The sequence below is a fragment of the Argiope bruennichi genome, chromosome X1 (genome assembly GCF_947563725.1).
Source record: "Argiope bruennichi chromosome X1, qqArgBrue1.1, whole genome shotgun sequence".
NCBI classification, from domain to species: domain Eukaryota; kingdom Metazoa; phylum Arthropoda; class Arachnida; order Araneae; family Araneidae; genus Argiope; species Argiope bruennichi.
Window position 1 is genome coordinate 133,949,157 of NC_079162.1, and position 25,322 is coordinate 133,974,478.

Consider the following 25,322-nt stretch of genomic DNA (forward strand, 5'->3'; position numbering starts at 1 on the left):
TGTCTAATTAAAACCAAGGTATTCTATGCTCAGGACTTCCGTGCCATTTTGAAGTGTACAGTAAATTCAATATTTGGATTTTTAGTTAATTTTCCAAAGTAAAACCAACCTCGAAATTAAGGAAGCTGATCAAAAATGTTAAGAACATTATTCATAGAATATCGAATCTGAATTTGGTAATTAAATGGTACATTTTAAATTCTTCATGTCACAATTTCTTGTAACAAGTAAAGAAAAACAGTACCTGCAGTACTTGAACAAATTCTTATGAACTGATGTATGATAATATGTTACAATCAACTTTTCCGAATTTAATGGCTATGTTTTCAGATGGCTAATGGTCACAAATGCAAGCAGAGAATGAAGTTTCAAGAAACTGAAGCTGCTAAAAAACTGCTATAGATTGTTGATAATTCAAAAATCCCTGAACTTTCCGGCTATTATGGCCAATTAGCATGATGTATTAAAAAGTTGATTTCCAAAATAGTTTAACTGAATATATAAAAAACAAATTGAGAAAAGTTGCAATATGAAATTTCTCATAATATAATAATAAAAGATATAAATATAAAGTATGATTTGTTTTATAATTATATAACATAATACTGTTTTTAATTTTAAAAATATCCAATCTTATAATTAAGGAGTATTTAAACCGTTTTAACAAGTTTATGAATCTTTTTACTATTTTGTTGAAAATAAAATATTTGAGGCTTCAATTTGTTCTAAAATTTTTTATTTAAAATCTCTTATTGAAAAATTTTAAAATATTATATAATTAATTTATAATCAGTTATCATATCAATAATATATAATCAATTTTTATATAATTAATTTAGTCTATTAAATAATTTTAATTTTTAATAGTAATAAATTTAATAAGTTAAATTTAAAATAAATTAAATATGAATTAATTTAAGTAAGTTTAAATATACTAATTATTTTATTATGCATTTTTACTAAGAAATTAAAATATAAATATGAAATTGAATAAAACATTCCATTTAGTCTATGGAACAACGAACATTTAAACTATTTATTCCAATTCGAAAAAAATATTATTAGGAATATTTTCCCTTAATAATTCTCCGTTTATAATAAATCTCGTTATAGCTCATAAAAAATAGTGGATTGATGAGCAGAAACTAATTTTTTTAAATTGAATAAGTTGTTTTTTGAAAAAAACTTTTAAAAAAATGATGCATTTATCAAGAGTAATTTTTCAATTTCAAAATTTGAATGCTTGGACTTTGTAATGTCCAACCCATTTAGAGAATACACAAAGACAGAAAGAAATCACTATCCCTTTACCCTTATCAAAAACAAAAAAACAAAAAAAAAAAAGAATAAAAAAAATAAAATTAAAGAGAAAAAACTTTATTTATTTGATATATATATCACATAAATAAAATAAGTCTAATGTTGAATTTCAAAGCGCGAATAAGTTCAGTTTACAATACTTTCTAATCATCAAACAATTTATCTATAATGGGACTTCAGAATAATTTCGCGCCTGTGGCCTCCAGTTGTCAAAATCCGCCAGTGCTTCAATGGTGTAAAGAGAGAGAGACGTGGCAAAGAGTGAGTGACATTCTTTCCTGAGTCATTAGTCGGCAATATTTCAAAGGATAATCGAATGTGACTCTGCACATCAATAGCGTTAAAGACAGAAATTTTAGTTCTCTTTCCGCGAAATACGTACTGAAAATTTGTTGAAAAAAAATGAATTATTTATAAAAAGAAATTATTGTCTCCGCGAAAACGGTAAAATTGCGTTTGTTGTATGCCTATTCTCTTTCCTGTTAGTGCAATACTAGTATTTCCACAAATCAACATTTTAGATGCAGTTCTAAAAAGGCAGCATTTTTATATAGATGTGCAACTCATTCACATTACTGTTTTATACATCTGTGGATTCTCTAAATTCGGATTACATGAAATCACAAAAAAATGCCATTAGTCGGCAAAGGGTGGAGGTTCTAAAATATAATTAAATGGAATTCCGTTGTCTTAATTTATTGGTATTTGTTAATATAACTTCGTTTTATTAACAAATTCCAAAAGAAATAAATAATTTCAGACTACTTTTTAACATAAATTAATTTTTAGTAAACAAATTTTTTTACCGCTTATAAATTATGTAATTTTTTGATCTGTATATCATAAATTGACGCATCAAAATTTGAAAAACCGAACTGAATTTCTTCAGGTCGGTAATTACAGAATTAACCAGGTTACACAGAATTAATGCGAGTTGCTGTCACAATGAAAAGGTTAATACTGGAATTAAGAGAAAATGTTTCGTAGTGCTCTGGAAGACAATTTTGGAAAATGTTTTGATGGGAAATAGTTATTTAATGTTTTTAATGCAAAATATACCCAAAACTGTCTTTGATACTATTTACCTCAGATTTTAAAAATTGTTGAAGTATCTTTCAATGCCTGTAAGCAATTAAAAAACAATAATATTTAGCTAATTGGAAAGATTTAAAATCAAATTCGTCTGTCATTCATTTTTTTCTTAATTTCATATTAAGATAATGTCAATACATTACCTTTAGTTCGAATATATTCAAAAGGAACGGTCCGTTAAAAGATAAAAATAACATTTGTTTCCTAAAACTACTTTCTTAGAACTCTCATAATTTGCTTGATACATTTATGTATGCAATTACAGATCTGTATTGCTTTATATAGCTGATGATCATCCAACATGTAAAGCAAATGACACAAAGTGTTGCACTTCTACGATTAGTTTAATGCACACGATTGAGTAAACTGTTTTGTGAATACATCATAAGTTGTGCCTTTTTACAGCATTTTTTAATTTCTTCAAACGAGGGTGAATTCCTGGATTCTTCCTGAAAAATATCATTTGAATGTCTTTCATAACTGATGAGACAACGATAGCTTCAATATTTCAATCGTGTTTAATTTTGACATCCCAGGCAACTAGGCAAGATCTCAGAGTCATTTCTGAATCGACATGCGATGCTACGAATGCCGCATTTCGCACTTGATCAAGTATTGGAATGCTTTTGACTTAACTCATTGATCATGCATTATGATTGAAGTGACTATGTAATAAAAGTCGATCTAACGCTCTTTTACAACGATTCGTTTTACTTTATTGATGATCGATTCGTTTGTTTCATTAGAGAATGTAGAAATATGATGACAGATACAGAAATGACTCTTGTACTGTAAAACAATTCATTCGTTTGCGCAAAAAAGAAACTTTCTCATCGACTATAAAGAAATATTTACAATCATTAGCAAGAGTACAATGAAGTTTAATATGAATTTATCAAAATTCGTTGAATTTATTTAATTTTATTTAAGATTTATTTTAGAGTCCCATGAAATTTTGTATAATGAATTTCAGAACAAGTACTCTTACCGTAAAGTCAATTTTTCTACTGAAGTTTTTATATCGTAAAATGTGACGAATAATTGTATTTCTAACTCAGTAATTTTTGATGTCTTTGCCCTTTTCTAGAGTACTGGAGCCAGGTGTTGTTTCGTCAGAGGCAAATAGTAACACACACTTTATGCGATGGTTTTAATCTGAATTGTCTCTAAACATGATTCTTACGGCGAGCCCCATTGAGTCAGCACAATTAGTGCCCAGCCGATTAAGAAAAGCGAGATATTGTATTAGCCTTACTAGTTCATTGAGGAAAAAATATTTCGTAAATTTTAACTTAAGGTAAATTAGTTGATCTTTTCAGAAATATTTTTACTTTCTTATTTTGTCTATGCATAAAGTTTTAAAAATTACTTTAAATCTTTTCTAATTCAAAATTTTTAAATGTCTGAAACTATGAGATGTGGGAAGTTGTAACATATTACAACTTGCAAGATTTATCTTCATTTGTGTTTGATTCCTATAATTCTATTTTCTGCTTTAAATATTAGCATGCAGCCTCATAAACCAGATCTCTTCCTAAGAATTCACTCCGGAAAGAGTTTCACAAAGATTTATCTGTCACAATCTTACAAATATTAAAGAAAAGTCCAAAAGAGAAAAGGAAGGGAATTTTGAACTAACAAATGGATTCTGAAAAAGAAGAATGATTTGACTCTCGCTTCAGGAGATGCCAAACACAACTCTGACGATATAATATATTATTGTACTTGACATTAATATCCCTTTTTAAAGCAAAGTTAAAATTACCTTGGGACAGACTATGTCATTTTGAACAACGGTTGAAAGATGAGGATAGTGCCGGAGCTGGCACTCCCTCTTTAAACTTACACGCCACACCAATGAATAAGCTTTAGGCCCCCACTCATTTTTTCGTGCACCAGATACCTTATATGGCATTGGAGCTAGGCCTGTGGTGTATGAACAAATCAGAATGCAGTGCTGGACAACAACAATTAAGACATTTATATACAATAATTTAAATCGAAACATAATACTTAAAATTTATTTCCAGCGGAGAACGCGTATATCCTCATCTAAATTCAAAATAAATGTGTCTCGTTAAAACCCGAAGACGTTGTCAACAGAAGATCAAAACTTGGCAGAATAGTTGGTAATTCGCAGGTTCAAGAACAGGTAAGGCCGTTCTTCGGCGAAATCGGGTTTCGAACACAAGACACGGTAGCCTTGAAGCCGAAACATTACAAACATATCACCATGCTCCTATCTTTGCGCAAAGCGAATGAGTTCAATGCTTAATTTTCAAAATGTGCTCGAATGTAGATGATGCAAACTGATTTTTAAGTTATTTGGTTAAATTACTTTATTTTCCTATAAACCACTATGATTATCTATTATCACAGTCAGTGACAAGTGATAATTAGTTACCATTTTATGTACTTTAGTTAATAAAAGAATTGTATCGAGTAAATAAGTTTAAATATTGTTGATTTTATTATTACAACTTGCCCCATATCTGGGGCAAACTGAAAACAGCCTGCAAGTAGAGGTTGCAATATCGGACCAAAATTTCAAAACCGGTATTCGGTATTTTTTAGATCTTAATACCGGGATACCGGTTTTAATACCGGTATTAGAAATTTTAGAAAAAGTAAAGAAAACGCATGTGTTTCTTCGTTTTATTTGCCCTTTTTATTAGAGAGGGTAAATATCACAAAAAAATAATTTGTAACCTATAAATTATAACAGTATATAAAAAATCACAAAAAAGTAAAGGACCATCTTATTTATTTAAAAAAGTGTAAATATCACTATTCAGTCTGTGGTACTATTACAAATTTTTGAAAAGTGATCTTAAAAAACATAATGCATCAATTGTACTGTCATTAAGCCTGAAAAGTAATTTTGCGCAAAAATTACCAGCTGTTGAAATGCTCTTTCGGCATCTACGCTAGTTGGTGGTACTGTTAGCAATGCGCGATATACTTTTTCCAAGTATTTACCTCTAAATCCCTCATCTTCAAATAAATCGATTTCTCGTCGGATGGTTTTGGATATAGCTGATTTCTGTACTGAATTTTGGTTCGTTGAAATTTTTGTATTTATCGCTAATTCTAATTTTTGTTCAAGAAACAATTCCTTTTCACTATCGACATTAGTATCATCATAATCTTCGATAACTGAACCGAATTCTTCTGTATGTGGATAGGTTTGTGGGTAAAACATTTTAAGAAAATTTACTATAAACTTAATCAGATTTGAATTGGTTATTTTCTTTTCTTTTTCATTTTCATTTTTAAAATTATTATAATTATGTAAATACCATAAGACATTTTCTATTTCAGTATGCCTTTCTTCTGTGCGATTTTTCAACGTAATATATAGTTCTTCAGATAGTGATGCATGCTGTTCTTGCAGTGATTGCAACATGAAATTTAATGTTGCATTAGCAGTTAATAAATTAGAATCTCTCCGACATAATGCCTCAATAGTCAGTTTTATTGGAAGTAGAGCTGATACAGTTCTGGATATTAAGTTGATTTCACTATCTGAAAAATTAATTTGCAGGTTTAAGTCTATTATTGCTTTTTGGAGTGGATTTCTCAATTTCAAAAATCATTCCATCATTAGGAGTAAACTGTTCCAACTTGTTTTAGAATCTAATATTAACATATATTCTGTATTATTTTCAGTTAGTATATATTTTAGTAATATATCCTTTTTTATAGGGGAACGTTTAAATATCTTAACAATTTTTCGAAATTTATAAATTATAGGAAGCAATTCTTGATGGGTTAATATTTCATCCTCATTAGCAATATCTTCTTCAACAATTACATTGTCATTATCTTCATTGTCAATATCACTCACACTCTTATTCTCTTCGAAATTGGAATCCGAAGTTTCTATATCCACAGTATTTTTATTCTTCTGTTCTTTATTTTTTTGGTATGATACATCTAATTCTCCTAATTGAATTCCATTAGCATAGCACAATTACTGATTTGCACCAATCAACTTTCCAACTTTTTTCAAAACTGTTGCTCCATCAGTCGTTATGGATACAATATCTTCTTTCAGGGATAATCCATGTTTCGTTCATTTAGATTAAAGCAATTAATAAAGCCATTCATTAGCTAATTTCGTCCGTTACGGAGACATAAAAACAAAAACGTATACTATTTTGCTATGTTGGCGATCTCTGAATATATAATGGAGACAATTTTAAAAATTTCTAGTAAATACCGAAAAAACGGTATTTAAACTTGTGAATACCGGTATTACAAAATTGTACAAAATCAAATACCAGCTCAAAATACCGGTATTCGGTATCCCGGTGTATCGGTATGGCAATCCCTACCTGCAAGTTTTGAAAAATATTCCTGGCATTAAAATCAACAAAATTGTGGAATATTTTATGATGCTTATTATGAATGAAGAGTTAAGCTGTAAAAATAGTTATTAGCAAAGAATCCTAAATACAGTAGACTCCCGATTATCCGCGGGCGGGTTATCCGCGGAGCGGATTATCCACGCCTGCCGCACTAAGTTTTTTTTTTTTTTTTTTTTTTTTTTTTGCTTTCAAGCAAAGAGAAAATGCTTCCAAAGCAAGAAGCAAACACAAATGACTGATTTCTTCAAAAAGGTGCAGTTTTACAGTTATGTTTTTGTAATTACATAATACATTTCAGTATTACAACAGTACATATGTATTAATTTTTCTGATCCTTACTGTGTATCCTTGACGCCTCTCGTAAGTACAAAGCACTTTTCTGTTTTCATTAACAAAATGCATTTTAGGTTAGTTTTGAGTGATATACTAAAATATTAAGCGTTAGTTAAACATTTCCTGCTGTTTATTTTACGTTTTATTGTACATAAAACGATTTTTCAAAGTTGGAATGACTTTTTTCTCTTTTGCTATACCCGTTTTTAGCTTTTTTCGGATTATCCGCGATTTTTGTTATCCGCGGCGGCCGCGCCACCCAATTCCGCGGATAATCGGGTGTGTACTGTACATTAACAAATATAAACATTTTTCAGAAAATTGTCTCAACTAGATCCGATTCCTATTCACATAATATAAAGTAGTAATTGTAATTGTAAATGTCTTGAAGAAATAGGAATAAAAACTTTTTTGATTTTGCACTAATCCGTGATCCTATAAAGAAATAGATGATTCAGTTATTAACTATTAGAAAATTTGAAAAAAAATTATCTCCATGAACAATTCCAAGAAAATGAAGCGCAGTAAGTAGCTCGTTTTTGGGCGAACGTGAAATCATAGAAAGCGGAAATCAAAGACGGGCGATAATCTTATATACTTTCGAAACGGAAATTATCCGATGGAAGAGCTGAATTAACATTTTTAAGGGTCTCTTAGCGTGGTAAGTACGGAAAATCAGAAATTACCATAATTAGATTTTAAGAGCTCTAGGAAAAATAAAAGGCTAATATGACTCAGAATTTAAAGAAATCCAAAAATAATCAATATGAAAATTCATCTATATAATATTTCCTGAATCTATATAATAAAAATAAAATATACATTGTATTTAAAGAGCGCTAATGCTGCTACAACTAAAACACAAATGAACTTAACAAAATAAGAAGAATTATTAGAAATAAATATTAAGTTTACAGCCAAAGAATCAAAAAGAAAGATATAATGAATCCGGCCTGAAGACTTTCTCAAGGGTCACCCTCAGGCAAGGATTCAAACCAGGGATTTTTTCTGTGAGGGGTCTGACTTTCGTCCAACAAACTGACTCCCCCCCCCGTGATCCGAAAATTCCAGGAAATTGAGGTTTTGGAGATAAAATTAGTATCACAAAATTAAGGATAATTCTACAATAACAAGCAAAATCATTTCCAAATTTTTTAATCTAAGTAAGTACACAGCAAATCAAACAACAAAAGATCATGAAATTAGAACCAAATTCATTTAAATAAGAAAGCAAAACACTTACCAATTGAAAGTACAATTTCAAAACACAGTGTGAGGCAAAAAACCTTGTTAGTGCATCTGTACTTCGTTAAATTAAACTAAATTTAATTTTTCCGCGTTTAAAGCTATATAAGCCTACTATATATATATATATATATATATATATATATATATATATATATATATATATATATATATATATATATTAAACTCTTAATTTAATCCAAATTAATTTTCAAGATTTTATCTTAATTTAGCCCATTGTAACTTCATTCTAAAATATTCTCTTATTTCGTGATCTAATTCCACTTTCGGTTTAATTAATCCCTTTGTAAAAATAATGCGCCATCATTACTACGTATCAAATGAAAGTTATACTTCTTTTTATATGTTGCCCTTGTCAAAGGTCATTCCATCGGCACGTGGCCGGAAATACTATGTTATATACGGCTAGTGATCATTTGTTCGGCCCTTTTCGCTCTTCTTTCTTACTTCTGCTTTTGTGCAGCGCTGCGCCTTCTTGTGTAAAAAATCATGCCTACTCTCGGAATAAATAAAACGAAATTAAAAATACCAAGTCTCTTCACTGCTTCAAACCTGCACTCTGCTTCAACCAAAAATAATGTTACATATTATTTAGCCGACAGGATTAGAAAAATTTTACATATTATTTAGTCGACAAGGATAGTTTCCTGTGAAAAAAAAGTTCAAATGAATGAAAAGAATTAAACCCCCGGAATGAGAGGCAATTTGATGTTACGGTGCAGCTCCTTGATTCGCCGTGCATCGAAGATGGTTCCGTATTGGTGCTGCCGCCCATGCTTGTCTCCGATTTCGAAGCTCTTTCGGCCACGTCGTTCCAAGCAGCCAATGCGACATCCTCTGCATTCTGCCGCATTAACCTGTGACATCATCCGACACTCCGGCTCCATACCCTTGTGTTTTTGTGCTCCTTGTCATCATAGAGAAGTTCCAATTAATCAGTGCTCAAAATTTCTTAAAAAAGTGTTTGTGCTGCTTATCGTCAAGAAGTTCCAACCTGCGCCATGATTCATAAAGTTTTAGTGTTAAAAAAAAAGGCCTCCATCAACTGACTCAACGGATGGAATTCAAAATTTATATTCTGTTCTTCTGATTTGATTTTAAATTGCATTTTTCTATTTCAATATAATTGCAAATAATCTTTTTATATTATTATTCAAAATATCATGAGTTTTTAGTTTAAAATATTGAGTTTTAAACATTTTGTTCAAATTTATTATTTAAAAATTATGCATACAAACCTTGTGGGCAAAAAAAAAAATAACATACCAAGATTCTTATATACTTAATTATTAATGGCACATGATAATTAGACTAAGGTAGTGAATACCTCAGGGGAAATTGTTACACCTCTGACAATTATTGATATACTCTCTATTGTCACTGTGTCCAAATAATTTTTTTTTTACTAAACACAAATATTTTTTATATTATATATATATTTTTTTTTTCAAATTTTATAAGAGTATTTTGAGTCTTGAGTCTGTTGCATTCATTCACAAGTGTTTTGTTTAAAATCTTTGAATTTTGCATTTATTACTTTTGGTTCCAAGCTTTTCATTTGATATTTTTGAATTTTACAATTATTATTATCATTTCCAAATAATTTATTTGAAATACTTGAATCTTGCATTGATTTACATTTCCAAAAGTTTTATATGAAACCATTCAATTTTACAAGTGTTTAATGTGAAATATTTCAATTTCGCAAGTATTATTTTCATATCCAAGTTTTTTCCCCTGAAGATTTGAATCGTGTTTTTATTTATAGCTAAAATACTTTACTTAAAATCATAACTGTACTGATATTTAACTACACTGATTATAATAATTTAATATTTCACTTCTAATTTAATAATCTTGTTGAGTCAGACTTCCTTGAATTTAAGAATAATACAGGCAAATACACCATAGACTGTCTTCATTAAATTAAGTTCATTAATTCAGTTTTTACAGAAAAATGGTCAAAATAACTTTGTGCTCTATATCATTTAAATTTTAATATTTTGATTATTAAGTTTATATAATATTTTCATCAATACAGTTCTTGGTCTTTTTTATGCTTCTAATATAAAATGATAAATTCGATGTCTGTATTAATATTTGTTTAATGTAAAGGCAATGGAAACTGAGGTGTCATGAGGTGAGGAAACTGAGGTGTATATATACAATGATATTTTAAACTCTTAATTTAATCCAAATTAATTTCCAAGATATTATCTCAATTTAGCCCATCGTAACTTCATTCTAAAGTATTCTCTTATTTCGTGATCCAATTCCACTTTCGGTTTAATTAATCCCTTTGTAAAAATAATGCGCCATCAGTACTACGCATCAAATGAGAGTGATACTTCTTTTAATATGTTGCCCTTGTCAAAGGTCATTCCATCTGCACGTGGCCGGAAATACTATGTTATATAAGGCTAGTGACCATTTGTTCGACCCTTTTCGCTCTTCTTTCTTACTTCTGCTTTTGTGCAGCGCTGTGCCTTCTTGTGTAAAAATTCATGCCTACCATTCGGAATAAATAAAACGAAATTAAAAATACCAAGTCGATTCACTGCTTCGAACCTACACTCTGCTTCAACCAAAAATAATGTTACATATTATTTAGCCGATAGGATTAGAAAAATTTTACATATTATTTAGTCGACAAGGATAGTTTCCTGTGAAAAAAAATGTTCAAATGAATGAAAAGAATTATTTTTAAATAAATATATATATTCTTTTAATTTATTGTTTTTTTCTTTTCTGTAAAAATGGCGTATCTCTTAGGCCTTAATTTCAGAGGATTTTCGGTTCACGAGGGGTCAATACTGTTGGACAAAAGTCTGGATTCTTCACAGAAAAATACCTTATTTTGAATCCCTGCCTGAGGGTGACCCTTGAGAAAGTCTTCAGGCCGGATTCTTATTTTATTTGGTTTAATTTTGATTCTATTTTTCTATTCACTTGGTTTTTACTACTAATTGTGTAGATTCATCTGTGTTTTAATAGTAGCTGCATTTGCGCTCTCTAAACACAACGGTGCATTTTCTGTTTTTTACTTTTTTTATTTTTTAGTTTAATTCCGAAATAATTTTTTAGTTCCGATTTCGAAATAACTTAGTTTCGTTTCCGAAATAATTTTAATTTTAAATTGTTTCAATAATAGATTTTAATTTCATATTGCCTATATTTTTGGTTACTTATATATATATAAGAAAATTAAAATTAAATTAATTAAAATTAAAATCTATTTCTGAAATTCTGAAAACAAACTATAAAAATTAAAAATTAATTCTGAATCAAACTAAAAAAATACAATTGTATTAGAGAGCGGCGCTAATGATGCTACTACTAAAACACAGATGAATTTAACCAAATTAGTAAAAATACCAAGTTAATATTATCAAAAAGAATAAATATAGAATCAAAAAGGGAGAAATTATGAATCCGGCCTGAAGACTTTCTGAAGGGTCACCCTTAGGCAGGGATTCAAACAAGGGATTCTTAATTTCTTCCCTTTTGATTCTATATTTATTTTTGCTAATATTAACTTGTTATTTTTACTAATTTGGTTATATATATATATATATATATATATATATATATATATATATATTAGCTCTATATCAAGAAAGCTGGATGAACTGTCTTTGAATTTTGACCATGTAAAGAATAGGTTTGAACTCGTGTTTTTCAAAACGGTTCGGTTAAGAGGCATAAACTAGAAAATAATGAAGAAGATGGGGTCCCCTCCATTTCACAGAAGACTTGCAACATTTATGAATGATTTTGCTTGCTGTGCGCAATGCTTAAAGGCATTTTCTTAAAATTAGCACTAGTATTTGAGGAAACATAAAATTAAAATAAATGTGGTTTGCTTATAACATTTGGAAATTTTAAAAGAATATTAAAAAAAAACACTTAGAAAATATTTGACAAAATGTCACGATCGCATTATATTATAATTCTGAATATTCGATTAAATACAAGCATTTGTAGCTAATAATTTTTAAATGCACGTGTACGAACTGTAACTCATTTCTTCTTTCATAATTTCAAAATCAAATACATGAGCAAATCACATAAACATTTCGTTTGAATAATCATTAAGATTAAGAAAGATATTAGCGTTGCAACGAACCGATTCTTCAAAGAAAGAAAAGAAAAAAACTACAAGGAAAATGAGTTAGATCGATAAGTTGATATTTTTTAAAACTTAAATACTCGAATACATATACTGAATTTTATTAATTTTTAAATATTTCTGAAAACTTATAAATTAAGTAACTAATTTGAATTTGTAGTAAAACAGGCATCATAAATACTAGTAAAATTTATTTCGTTATTCGCACAAGCATTGGAATTATATGCAATGAGAACCAGACTCTCAACGGACTAATTTCTTAACACACGAATTCAACCTTGAATTTGTGTGGTACCATATCGGCTTGCCGGTTTCTTTTTACAAGAATGCCTTTAAAAGTATTCCAAAAACAACCTTTGTCTAATATGAAGTGGGCTGCAATGACAGCCGTCATTGCAGCCCACTTCATATTAGTAATTGACATCTACAGGATAAACAAAGCATGAAAGTACTTTCAATTATACAGTATATATTTAATAATATTACAATGCTTTTGCTAATAATGTAATACATTTTATTCTTATTTAATTTTATTAAATTAATTTTAATATTAATAAAAACTTTTTATTAATCAAACGCTTACCAGAATGCACATAAATCGTATAAGATACTAAATTTATAACTAGCACTTAAGGTTTGTAATAAGGGTTAGATTTTTTTTCACTTTTATGACAAATTAATTTTAAAATTTGAGTATTATTTTTAGTGAGATATAGTTTAATATTTGTATTCGTTGGTAGCTTTAAATTTGTCATAATAAAAGTTGTTTTGTAAAATTTCGATTATACGTCTTTTTACATCAGTTCTTTGAAAGGAGTATAAATGGCTCTTTAATGTATTCATTTCTACCTACATTGGCCTTATTGTTTAATCATCAGATGGAGAGAAACTTCATTTGAGAAACAGAATCTCTTGCTATCAGACTTTTCATGTCTAATATATATATGTTGTTTTTGAATACTTTTCTCCGAAGTGCGTGAATGTGTATTGACATAAATAAATACGTAAACTGTGCAAGTTGTAATTGAAATATTGTTGACCTAAGTGTAAACTATTCTAATTAAATAACAATTACTCAAATATACGATGCAGGCTACATTATTTTTTAATTTTAGATCAATTGACAAAATATTAGATCGGCAGCATTTTATATTGAAATCTTATTTTCTAACTAAATAACGAAATAACTGCTTTTACCGCGTGCTATCCTGAAACCTATTATCATTTGCTATCCCGAAAATGGTATAGAAAATTATAAATTTTTACCGAGGAGGATTTCTATATTCTGTGATTTTCAAATCCGTGCTAACGGCATTTGAATTTACTTGAGCTCAGCCACCAACAATAGCTATTCACGGGCAAGAAAATTATTGAAATCGAATCAATTATTGAAATTTATATTAACTTTAACTGGCTTTCGTAAGCCAATTGGGCGTAATTGGCTACGAAATGATAAAGTAAGTGGTAAAAAGAGCCACTCAAAGGAAACTCACAGATTATGTAAAAATCCAGATGCCTTAGGTTAAATTTGAACTGAAGACAAAGATGATGAGAAAATGACAAAGCCGGAGGGAAAATTCATAAATGGCAAAAAAATTTTAATGATATTTTTCTGCATGTTAATACCAGAAAGTGTTATGGGGACTTTTATTTAAACCAGTTGCTGATAAACCATTGTTTTTTTCACTCTTATCAGCAAAGAGATTTTAATAAATTTTGAAGATTGTGAACGATATTGTAGTACAATATATTTATGATTTTCCCAATAAAACACATATCAGATTGAAATATTTTCCATGTGATTTTCACAAAAACGGCATCTTGTATTTTGTTACCCATCCAAAAGCCAAATTTTGCCTGATGGTTCAGATATTTTTTTCTTAGTCTCTGGATGGATTTTGTAAAAGTTTTCCTCTGAATTTTAAAGGTTGAAAAAAAAAAAAAAACCGCACTTTTGATCCATTTTGAGCCTTACCTATTTTTGAAAATTTTTGAGAGTTTTGTGTTCTAAATTGTGTTCGTGTGATGGTGGATGTCGGTCTTATCTGTAGGAGACAGCTCCACCATATACGCTTGGTTACTTTCTACAAGTACTTATCAAAACGTATTTAAAAAAAGATTTCTAAACACACATTGTCATCCTCTGAAACAGTCATGTAAATTCATTCACAAATGGAAAAACGTGTAGCCAAATGCCTACACAATGCACTGCAGGGTTAAACGGAAAGTGATTATACTTCAGCTATCCTAATAATTTGCATGAACGAAGCAAGTTCGTAAAATATCTAAAGATAGAAGAAAGATTTATTTAGTATTGAAATTTTGTGTATTACATAATATGTTTCATGATCTACGTAATATATCTAAGAATTATTCAATCAAAAATTTCTCTGGTTCAAAAAAATCAAGCGAAATACATAAAGCATCTAATTAAATAAAATTTGACATCCAACTCAATTATTAGAAAGAGCAATCATTTTTAAAAATGCCTAAACTTTAAAAAATGTTTATCATTCCTTACTTCTGACGTTAAAGGCAAACTTGAACTGTCACAGTATTTAAAAATCTGACGAAACGTATCCTTTAAACAGATACCTATTCAAAATAGTAAAAATAAGACGAATCTCCACACCTTAATCATCAATAACAAAAGAAAAAAAAACCAGAATGAAATATTAGTAGCAACAATATAAGCGATTTAGTTTCATTGCACAATAAATATATTATTGTAAAATATGCATAAAAGCATTTAAAAAGTGAATAGCAAATTATACAAATAATCTTATTGCAACAAAATTGGTATGGTAGAAAAGATAATAATTGAAATTTTAAGATGACATAAAAATCAATCCAACTTTTGTGCTATAATATTTTTCTAAGTTACGGCGAGAAAATTTTGTTTAATTAAATTATTTAAAATTTCAAATAATAACAATAGAACACATTTTTATCGTCCAAAATATATATGTGCCAAATTTGGAAGCTGTAAGCCTAATGGTCTGCCAGTAGAGCGTCAAGTCACTCATATATTCTTTAATATTTGAAGGGGCGGAAATTTAAAGCTTGCAAAGAATTTTAAAGCTTCTTTGTTTGTTCACTAAGAATTACAAATAGATTATACACTTTAACCAATATTGTGTTGAACCATGTGCTAAAATGAAATCTTAATATATGTACATAAATCATTAGCAACTACATTAAAAGGCTTTATTATTTTTAAATATTAATCTTCATAGCCAAAATCTTGGTACCAGAATCGTTTTACAAGCGCAACATTTTTTTAAAAAGGGGTAAATTCATGTATCTTTCTAAATCTTGATAGAGTCAATTTAATAGTTACTATGAATATCTTGATATTTAAAGAAATAGAGGTAAACAGGTTTTAAGTTCAAAATCTGCACTTTATTAAATGGGAATAACACAAGTTGGGTATTTAAGTATCAAAGGTGAAAATAAATATTCCTGTGGGAATTTATTCTCTTGATTAAGCAAAATCTCAATCAAATCAAATATATTTTAAATAGAATGAGAAGAAGAAAAAACTTATTCAAATTAGAAAATTTCCCATTAAGCTGAGAAAGATGGTTCGCCACTATTTGAATAAAATAAAACGTCTTATATTTACCATTTAAATAGTTTAAAATAGGATTTTAGACTGAATTTTTATAATAGATGATCAATAGTACATAGTTTGAAAAATACGAGTTTACTCTTTGTATAGTCCAAAAAGATGCTACATTTTTTAAAGATTAATAACATCCTATTTCTGTAGATTTTTTTTTTTTTTTGGTTCTTCTAGTTATGGATTTTGAAATATATCCTGTACATTTCGTTACACAATTCTGTAAACAAGCATGTAAATCATTTTCAAACGAATCATGTTGCAAATTTTTGTTGATCGTCTTTCAATGGAATGAAAATCCGAACTCACAGAAAAATCAAGGAGCACCTGCTATTATTGTATTTAAAAAGATCGTTCCATTTATTTATTTTAGAGATCTCTTATCAATATGAAGAAAACTTTAATTATTTCCATTTCTTTCTATATTTTATATGATGATATATGTTGAAAGTCTAGGTCCATGAACATTATTAAGTGTTTTAATAGTCGATGAATTGCTGTGAAAAAAGAAAGGCGTTCAAATCGGAATTCATTTTATTTAAAGACTTATTAACTAAAAAAATATTTATTTGGAGGTTTAAGTTATGATTTGTATTTGAAAAAAAAATTCTATTTTTATAGATGAAAACAAACTGCGTAAAGACGGTCGTCGCATTATATCCGTTTCAAGCCATTGAAGAAGGAGATCTCACGCTAACGAAGGTAAAAGACTGATTTTTATTATCATATGAAATTATTTTATCTGCAGTTGATGATACTCGATACAAAGTGTGGGCAAATTTCTCTTTTATGCTTAATAAATAAGTTCCATACACTATTAATAATATAGCAATTATTTCGAGCATAAGTTAAAATATCTGTAGCAACTGATTAGTCTGCAATTGATGAATTAGAGGAGATATTATTTCATCATTAGAAGAATGGTTTTTCATTCCATTTTTGTTCATTGTAGATAAAATTTAAATTCAGAAACCAATTTTAGATATTCTTTTGAACTCTAAGTTTATTTCATTATTATCAATTTATTTTATTATTATCGATTGAGATCAAAAGTGATTTTTTAAAAATTTTGTTCTTTAATAACTTTAAACAAATCATAATGCTTCAAGACAGATCAAATTCCATAAAAAGAACTTTTAGAAAACAATATTTATGAACAAAAATGCTGGAAGGAAAGGTGAAAAATAACTCCGAATCAGCCTCTATTTTACTTTAAGTTATTTTTAAGTTTGAGAAATAATTTATCAATTTAGTCTGATGTGATCAGTAATAATATAAACTAACACTTTTCATCAGCTAAAGTGCTAATGGAAAATGTGTATAAAAATAGTTATGCCATTGCCAATAGGAGTATTCGTCTCTCTATTTGTTTCGTTCAATTCATTTTTAGCTACTATGTTCATGTGCACATGCGGTAGACTATCAGATCTCATCAAGAATTGGGGTGCGTAGGCCCAATTTTTTCCCCTTCTAGCTCATTGCACATTTCAGTTTTCACAGAAAGACGTAATTCAAAAGATCAATGTCTAAAAACTGGAACTTGGTCAAAATCCCATGATCGGATTCTTGTGACGACTACATTTCGTACACGAGAAAGTTCAACCAAAAATCTTTAGGTTCTTATTATTTACTACTACTTTGAAATGTGATCAAGACCAAATGTTTTCATATCTCGAATTTGAAAATGGGATCCACAGTTAAGGAATCCTTACTTTAATCGAAAATTATCTGAGCACAATCTTCACGTAATGAATGTTTCTTTCTTTCTCTATACTTGTTTTTTTAAGAAGCCGATTATTGAAACTTGTCAATGGGCGGAGTCCTCTTTCCTTGATACTATCATTTGCTTCTACAGTGTGGTGTATTTTATGTTTAACTTCGCCACATAGTGAAAAGAAGGCATCTTTTGTCCGTTAAGCGATTGGATACAAAGTTTTTTTGCATTTTCTCCTCATTTTATTGATCTAGCCTGTTATGTTTTTGAATTATCTCACACGTATATACAGAGACTGACCAACAGTTGACAGTTTTATGTTACAAATCTATAGTTCTAATGATGAAATCCTATACCAAATTTAATATCTGTTTTTTAATTATTATTTTTGAAATAACATGTACATATGCACACAGATATACAGAAATACTTCACTTTGTCAGATTTTGTTTAAAATTTGATATCTAACAACAATTTCGGTGTAAAAACCACATGACACATTTTATTAGTCTAACAATTTACTTATTTGAATTATAATGCCCATTGACAGATATAATTCTAAAAATAATTTTGATAAAACATGGTGATTTATCTAAATTTTGCTGTCTAATTTTTTTTCTCTTCATAAACTTTGTATGAAAAAAGTAAAAACAAGTTTGAGCTGCAAAAAATAAGTACTTTAAATAGAATAATTGAAAGCTTTGCTTTCCTTCTACAAAGTACGGATGAAAAAACAACAAAAGAAAAGGAGACTTTCTGTGAAGACATCGGATGGACGAGTGTTGACAAAAGTTAAGCCCATTAACAAAATCAGTTTTCGTCAGTTTGAGTTCATTCCCCGCTTCGAAAATAAAATGGCAGGAGATTTAATCATCTTAAGTTGAATCCAGGTCAGAATAAAGAACAATTTTTCCTATGCGGTCCGCTGGTCCGAATCGAACGAAGATAAATGGGCACAATTGGAAAGGATTGCGTCAGTAAAGATGCAACTTCAAAGCAATTTGTCATTTCTACAAATGATCACGTGTCATTCGTCAAAATGACATAATCACATTTTCATTAGAATAATTGTCTATAATTAAAGATAGGAAGGGAAAAAGTGAAAATTAGTTTCAAGATATCATCTTTGTGTTCTGTTTCCACTTGTTTCATTTTAAATCATGATTGTTTATTGAAATACCTCACGGTTTCAAAATCTTAGCAGCAATGAAGAAAGAAGCTGATTAGGTGTAACATAGTCAATAAACTTTAATGCTTCTCGAGGAATTGTTACAGTATTTTTTTAAATCTTGCAATGCATTTCAACCAATGGCATTTTAAGCAGCTGCTTGGAGCGGCCAGACTAAAAGGGGGTATCAATATATCAATGAACGGATTCTATTTTCATAATTGCCAAATAAATAAGTTTGTAAAAAATTCTATAAATTTTAAAATATAAGAATAAGTATTTTAAGAATGTAATTGCTCAGGTTCTTCAATACGTTCACTTTACCATTAGAATATTTCTAAATTTCGAAAATCTGCTTCATTCATATTCTGAAGTCATTACATATAAATAAATGCAAATGCATTTTCACAAAGTTATTAAAATAAAAAAATAACCAAGATTAGAACATTAACTTGTTAAAAAAGCATCGAAGCGTGAAATTAAATTGCCTAGTTTATTAAAAGAACCTCATAATATGCACTGCGTTAGATCATAAAATAACTAAATACTTCATTAATTTTAATCGTTGTGAAAATATTCTTATAGATTTTACCAGTTTATTCTTTAATCAAGATTCAAATTCATCTCAGAAATAATACTGCAATTCAAAAATTTCTCTTTTTCTAGAATTGCTTCTAGTTCAGATTCCAGGACAGAACATTCTGATCAGAGATTCTCTTGTTTGTAGTTTTCGAGAGCTTTTCGTTTTTTATTGGTAGTAAGTTTGTTGTCACGTCAGTACAGAGTTATAGATTTTAGTAAGACATGTAATTTTATCAGTTTCTTTCTTTTTTTTTCTTTTCTTTTTTTTTTTTTTTTTTTTTTTTGAAAATATTACTGTTGTGCTTAACAAAGTTTTGTGAACAACCTTTTGGAATTAATTTCAGGTCAAAATGTAGTTCCAATACAGCGCAAACATTCATTCTCAATCAAGTAAAGGTTTTATCATTCAACCAGAAGAATCAACATGCTTCTCGGATATTGATAATATCCTCTGTTACATTTAGGATATTTTCCTTGTGGAGAGGGCTTTACGATCAGAAATGAGATAAAAGTAAATATCGTCACCCAAAAAACTGACAGTTATATATCAAAAATTCCCTTTGGTTGAAATCCACTGGTTGGCACTCCTTCATATCGCCAAAGTCACCAATACCAAAGGTAAACAATTCAATGAAGAGACACTGAATTCCAATGACATCTATAAACTTTGGCTATTTAGCATCCGTTGGCGATATGAAGGGGTATCAACTAGGGGATTTGAATCAAATGAAATATCTGGCACACAACGGTTTCTATTTTGGCGAAAAATACAATGATATTCCAGACACCATTTACTTTCGCTGGGCCTCATTTTTCTATATCTGAATGTGTAAGAAGTTTTGATTTATTTTGATTTTAAATGAATATTTTTTATCATTCACAGCACATGTACCAGATATGTGGTACGTGTAGGCCTGGAGTACACGTCAGACCAGTTAGGAGTACTCGAAAGTAATATTGATAATGGCAGAAAACTTAAAACATAAGGGATTAGAATTTTTTATCCCTAAGTTCCTGTGAAAAATGAAATTTATGCAAATATTAAGTCTGATAGGTATCGGTATAGGAAGTATACTAAGAACTGAATGTTACAGCAATAAAATGTTTAGTATATTTCATAAACACAAAACTTGTGGAAAGGAAAACAGTATTCGTCTAAATAACAAGTATCACAATAAGCTTAATGCATCTCCAGACACGAAATTATATCTATCCTCATTTGTTATGAAAGAAGCTCTTTGAAATTCTCTTCCATCTTATTAGTTAATTGTCGCTATAAACAATTATTATCTATCATTATAGGTCAAAGAAAAGTTATTTATTTGTTAGAACTTGGAACTAATAATAAGACATAAAATCAAAAATAAGCCTTACAAATCTTAAGATATCTGCCTACCTGCGGAGAAAAATTTTGAAAAATCTCCTAATGAAGAATTTTATTTCATTATTTGGGTCATTTAAAATAATGAGTGATATCAATCAGGGAATTTTGTAATGATTGAAATTCCATAAAATGGAACCGTTTAAGTGTTACAAATTACCACAGAAAGCAAAACGCTCTGCAAAAAATTCCATTTCTTATAGTCAAATTATTTTTCTACACAGTATACCCATAGCTATGGTGAAAACAATGAACTAGGATCTAAAAAATATTTGCATTTGCAGGAAAGTTGAGTCTAATTGAGTACTTTTGTATTCAAAATTTCACAAAATTCATAGTTTGAAACTCCATTAGGCAACTTCAATTTGTAGAATATTCATTCTTTTATAAAAATTTCCATCCTTTTTTTTTTCTTTTTAAGAGCAGTTTAAATTTTTTCCCATAGCAACTTTCCTCCCTGTTAGAAGCTGCTATTTTTAAATACATATTCTCTGGTTATCAATTCGAGTCTCTCTACTCTCAAGCTAAACTAAGAACTTAACATTAGTAATGAAAGTAGGGAGTACTCAAAAATAAAATGTCTATCAATGGATGAGGGGGAGGAGAATAAAACTCGGGACAGTAGCATAAATGTTTGCATTGACTGACACGTTTTGTAAGGAATTTGATATTTGCGAGCTTATTTTTTGACTCTGCTACCCGCAAATTGGTTACAAGAAATGCAGCAGACTATTAACCTTGTTGTTTTTCAAAACTTCTTTATTAAAGGTGTTTTATATTTTTAACTGCCTGATGTTTATATTACGCTCGATGAAACTCGTAGTACTTCGCAATTGATGAAGAAGGGGTCTTGGCAGTTGGGAAGGTGGTCTGGTAGCTGGATCGGTATCCTCTGGTGATAGACCAGTGAGAGAACATTCTTTCGCGAGTTGGCATGTCCACATGTGCGAATGGGATGGGATGGGGTAGAGAAGATTATGTTCTTGTCCAATGAGGCGAACGCGTTTTGGTTTATGCAAAAATTTGATGTGGGAGATTAAATTTTTATTGTTACTGAATATGATTTGATTAAAGAGTTATGGATGAGTAAAAGGATTTTGCTGTGACTTAAAAAAAGCATGAGTCTTGGTCCTTTGGAGTTTGGGTGGGGAGGGGTATATATCTCTTCTTTCATTTATTGTATATTTGATTAACATTAATGAAGAATTTTTCTGTGAAATATTTTGTGAAGTGTGAAAATAAAGTCTTTAAGTGAAGGAATATTTAATGCGCATCTAATGCCCTCGTTTCTCACGAACCATCTCGATTTAATTCATTGCAAACAACTTGTATTTCGGATTCAAATAAATTTTGTACGTCAAACAGTTTTAAGGACTACAGTTCTATCAAATACATTTTTATCTTTTTGTGTGATTAAAAAAATATTTTCAATAGGGTGAAGAATATGAAGTGGTTGATGACTCTCGCGAACATTGGTGGCAAGTCAAAAATAAGTTTGGGTAAGTAGAAAATTTTCAAACATTCTATGTTTAAATGGCAAACAATCTGATTATAATTGGGCCCAATCAAACTAAGAAAAGAGTTTCTGTAACCTTATGCATTTCGTGGGCTAACGTCAAAATACTGCTTCCTGTGAAATGCTGAATTTTAGAATTAGTATACGTCATATATATAAATAGGTTAGTAAATTCTCATAGCTCTCATAGCTCTGAAATTTCTCATAGCTCTGAATGATGAAATATGGAAATTTTAAATCTTTTGTTCGTTCAAAAAAAAATTGAAAATCAAACTGACACAAAAAAGAATATTCTTAGAAAAGTGAAATATTATGTTGAGAACTTTTTATCCCTTTTTTTTTAAATTATATAATTTTAATTTTAATATATAATTTTCATTTCTTTTCGGGTTCACAGTTCGGGATGGGATTTAGTATAATGATAGTATACATTAAGAATGCTCGTTCAAGAAAATATTAAAGCGCAAGAGCCAGTCAATTTCGAAAAAAAAAATGGCCCTTCATCATAGTATATAAACTAATAATGTGTCCCAATTGCCGTGACACGCTTAGTACAGTGGATAAAACACGGGTGTAGCATTCATGAGACCAAAGTTCGGTCCTGGACTAACGGTTTTTTCTTTCTTTCTTTTTTTATATGTTTTTTTTCTGAATTATTTCAAATTAATTTTAAAATTTACAAAGCATTTTAATTAATATTTTTTTCATTTTGTATACAAAAATAAATATCTATTCTCCTAAATTTTGGATTATAATTTAATTTTTAGAGGAAAAGTAAATATGAATGCGTTATTTTAAATATTCAAAATTGCTTAAATTGCATTAACAATTTAAAAATGGTTTCAAGTAATATGATGCTTATTTTTATATTGAAAAATAAATATATTTTCGCTTAATATCGGAATTTTAATTTTCTAAAAAATGTAAGATATGAATGCGTTTTTCTTTTAAAAATTATTTAAATAAAATTACAAGCAAGTTTAATTAATTTGTAACTCTTTTATCAATCAAAAATGAAAGTTATCAAAATAAATTTCTCTCAAAAAAAAATGTTCATTCACCTAATACTTGAATCGTAATTTTAATTTTAAGCAGGGAAGATAATTACAAAGATAACTGAAATGATGATAAATGATATCATAAAAATGTTTCATACATTTTTTTATTACATGCATGAAACAGAATGGTAAATATCGTAAAAACATTTCAAACAATATAGGTATATTTTGATATCTTGCACAAATGATAAATTAGGATTATCCACAAGTGAAACCTTAAAGGAATCAATTAAAAAACGAATTTCATTTACCTTTAAAAAAATATTTGTTTTTCTTCAAAAAATCGGGCAGCAAACAAGACATATCGTATGTTATTAGAAATTTTAAACCATCTGCCTATGCATTCCATAATTTGATTTCTACATTTTCTTTTCGATTACTATTTAAAATGTTTGCTGATGTAATTTTATTAATTTCAGATGTTCTCTTTAATTCTCGTTATAAATACAGCTTCGTTCAGTTATAACAAATAATTTATCATTATTTAAATCCAAAAACTTTTAAATTTTAATGATTTTAAGATAAAAATAGTTATTTTGAAATATTTTTATGATTATAATTATATTTACAATTATTTTAACACTTAAAAATTAAATTATAATTCAAGAATCATAAAATGAACAAAATTATTTTTTTTAAAAATAATTTATGTATTAAGAAAAAATATATTTATTTTCCCATACAAAAATGAGTATCACATTAATTGAAACCATTTTTAAACTGTTAATTCTATTTAAATAATTCTAAATATTTAAAATAAAGCATTCATATTTATAATTATTTTTCTTCTAAAAATGAAATTATAATCCTAGAATTAAGAGAATAAATATTTATTTATGCATAAAAAATGAAAAAGTTATTAATTAAAACGCTTTATAAATCGTTAAACTAATTTAAAATAATTCAGAAAAAATATAAAAAAACAAAAAACATTAGCCAGGACCGAATTTTGGTCTCATGAATGCTGCACCAGCGCCTTAACCACTATACTAATCGTTCTACGGCAATGGAACGCATTTTTAGTATATAAACTATGCTGAAAGTTTGAGGGCCATTTTCTTGAAATTGATTGGCTGTTGCGCTTTAATATTTTCGTGAGCGAACATTCGGAACGTGAACGTGAAGTCCGCCCCGTGAAAAAGGTCTGTGACACATGAGTAGCTAAGATGTACACTTTGCCCTAGATGGCGCTACTGAAACAATAGAAACTAAAACTTGGCTTAAAATTGCTGACTTCGTCGGCGGGGTTGCCTTTGACAAGTGCCATAAGCAACAAAATACTAAATCTCCTCCCGAACTCAATTTTCAACCTCGTGTTCTCCCCTTGTCAGCTTAGGTCGATGATCCAGTCGCATCTGAACTCTACTGTCAGTTCTTAATACTTAAATGACGGATCATACAAATTTACGTTTTTCCATTCTGGCTTCCTAGGACAGGCCACATATATCTACGTTTTTGCTTCAAGTTTTAGTACGCTGTTTTAATTTTTCATTTTATGCTCATTGTGTTATTTTTTTCTTGGTACCATTAGTTGTAGTACTATCTGTTTGCTGATTCGGCTGCGCAGTTTTGCTTTTCAGGTAGTATTTTTAAGTAATTTCGTAACCATAAGAGAGTTTTCTGTGGAAGATGAGGATATTTATGCGGAAAACTTATTCAATATTGGAAGTGATAATAATTTGATGAAGAAAGTGATATTTCTAGTGATGAGAATAAAATTATTGATCCCAGGAAAAAAACTGTACAGAGGTTACTGTATCCAGAATATTCA

General features: G+C 29.0%; 1 protein-coding gene across 2 annotated transcripts in view; it reads left to right on the forward strand.

Annotated features, from left to right (window-relative positions):
• LOC129958127 (tyrosine-protein kinase Btk29A-like) overlaps window positions 1-25,322 on the forward strand; it is a 115,299-nt gene that overhangs the window by 55,004 nt on the left and 34,973 nt on the right. For both annotated transcript variants that reach the window (XM_056070326.1, XM_056070327.1), the window contains exons 2-3: window positions 16,754-16,834; window positions 22,412-22,476. In XM_056070326.1, coding sequence (XP_055926301.1) covers window positions 16,754-16,834; window positions 22,412-22,476 — 146 coding nt within the window. The remainder of the gene's footprint in view (window positions 1-16,753; window positions 16,835-22,411; window positions 22,477-25,322) is intronic.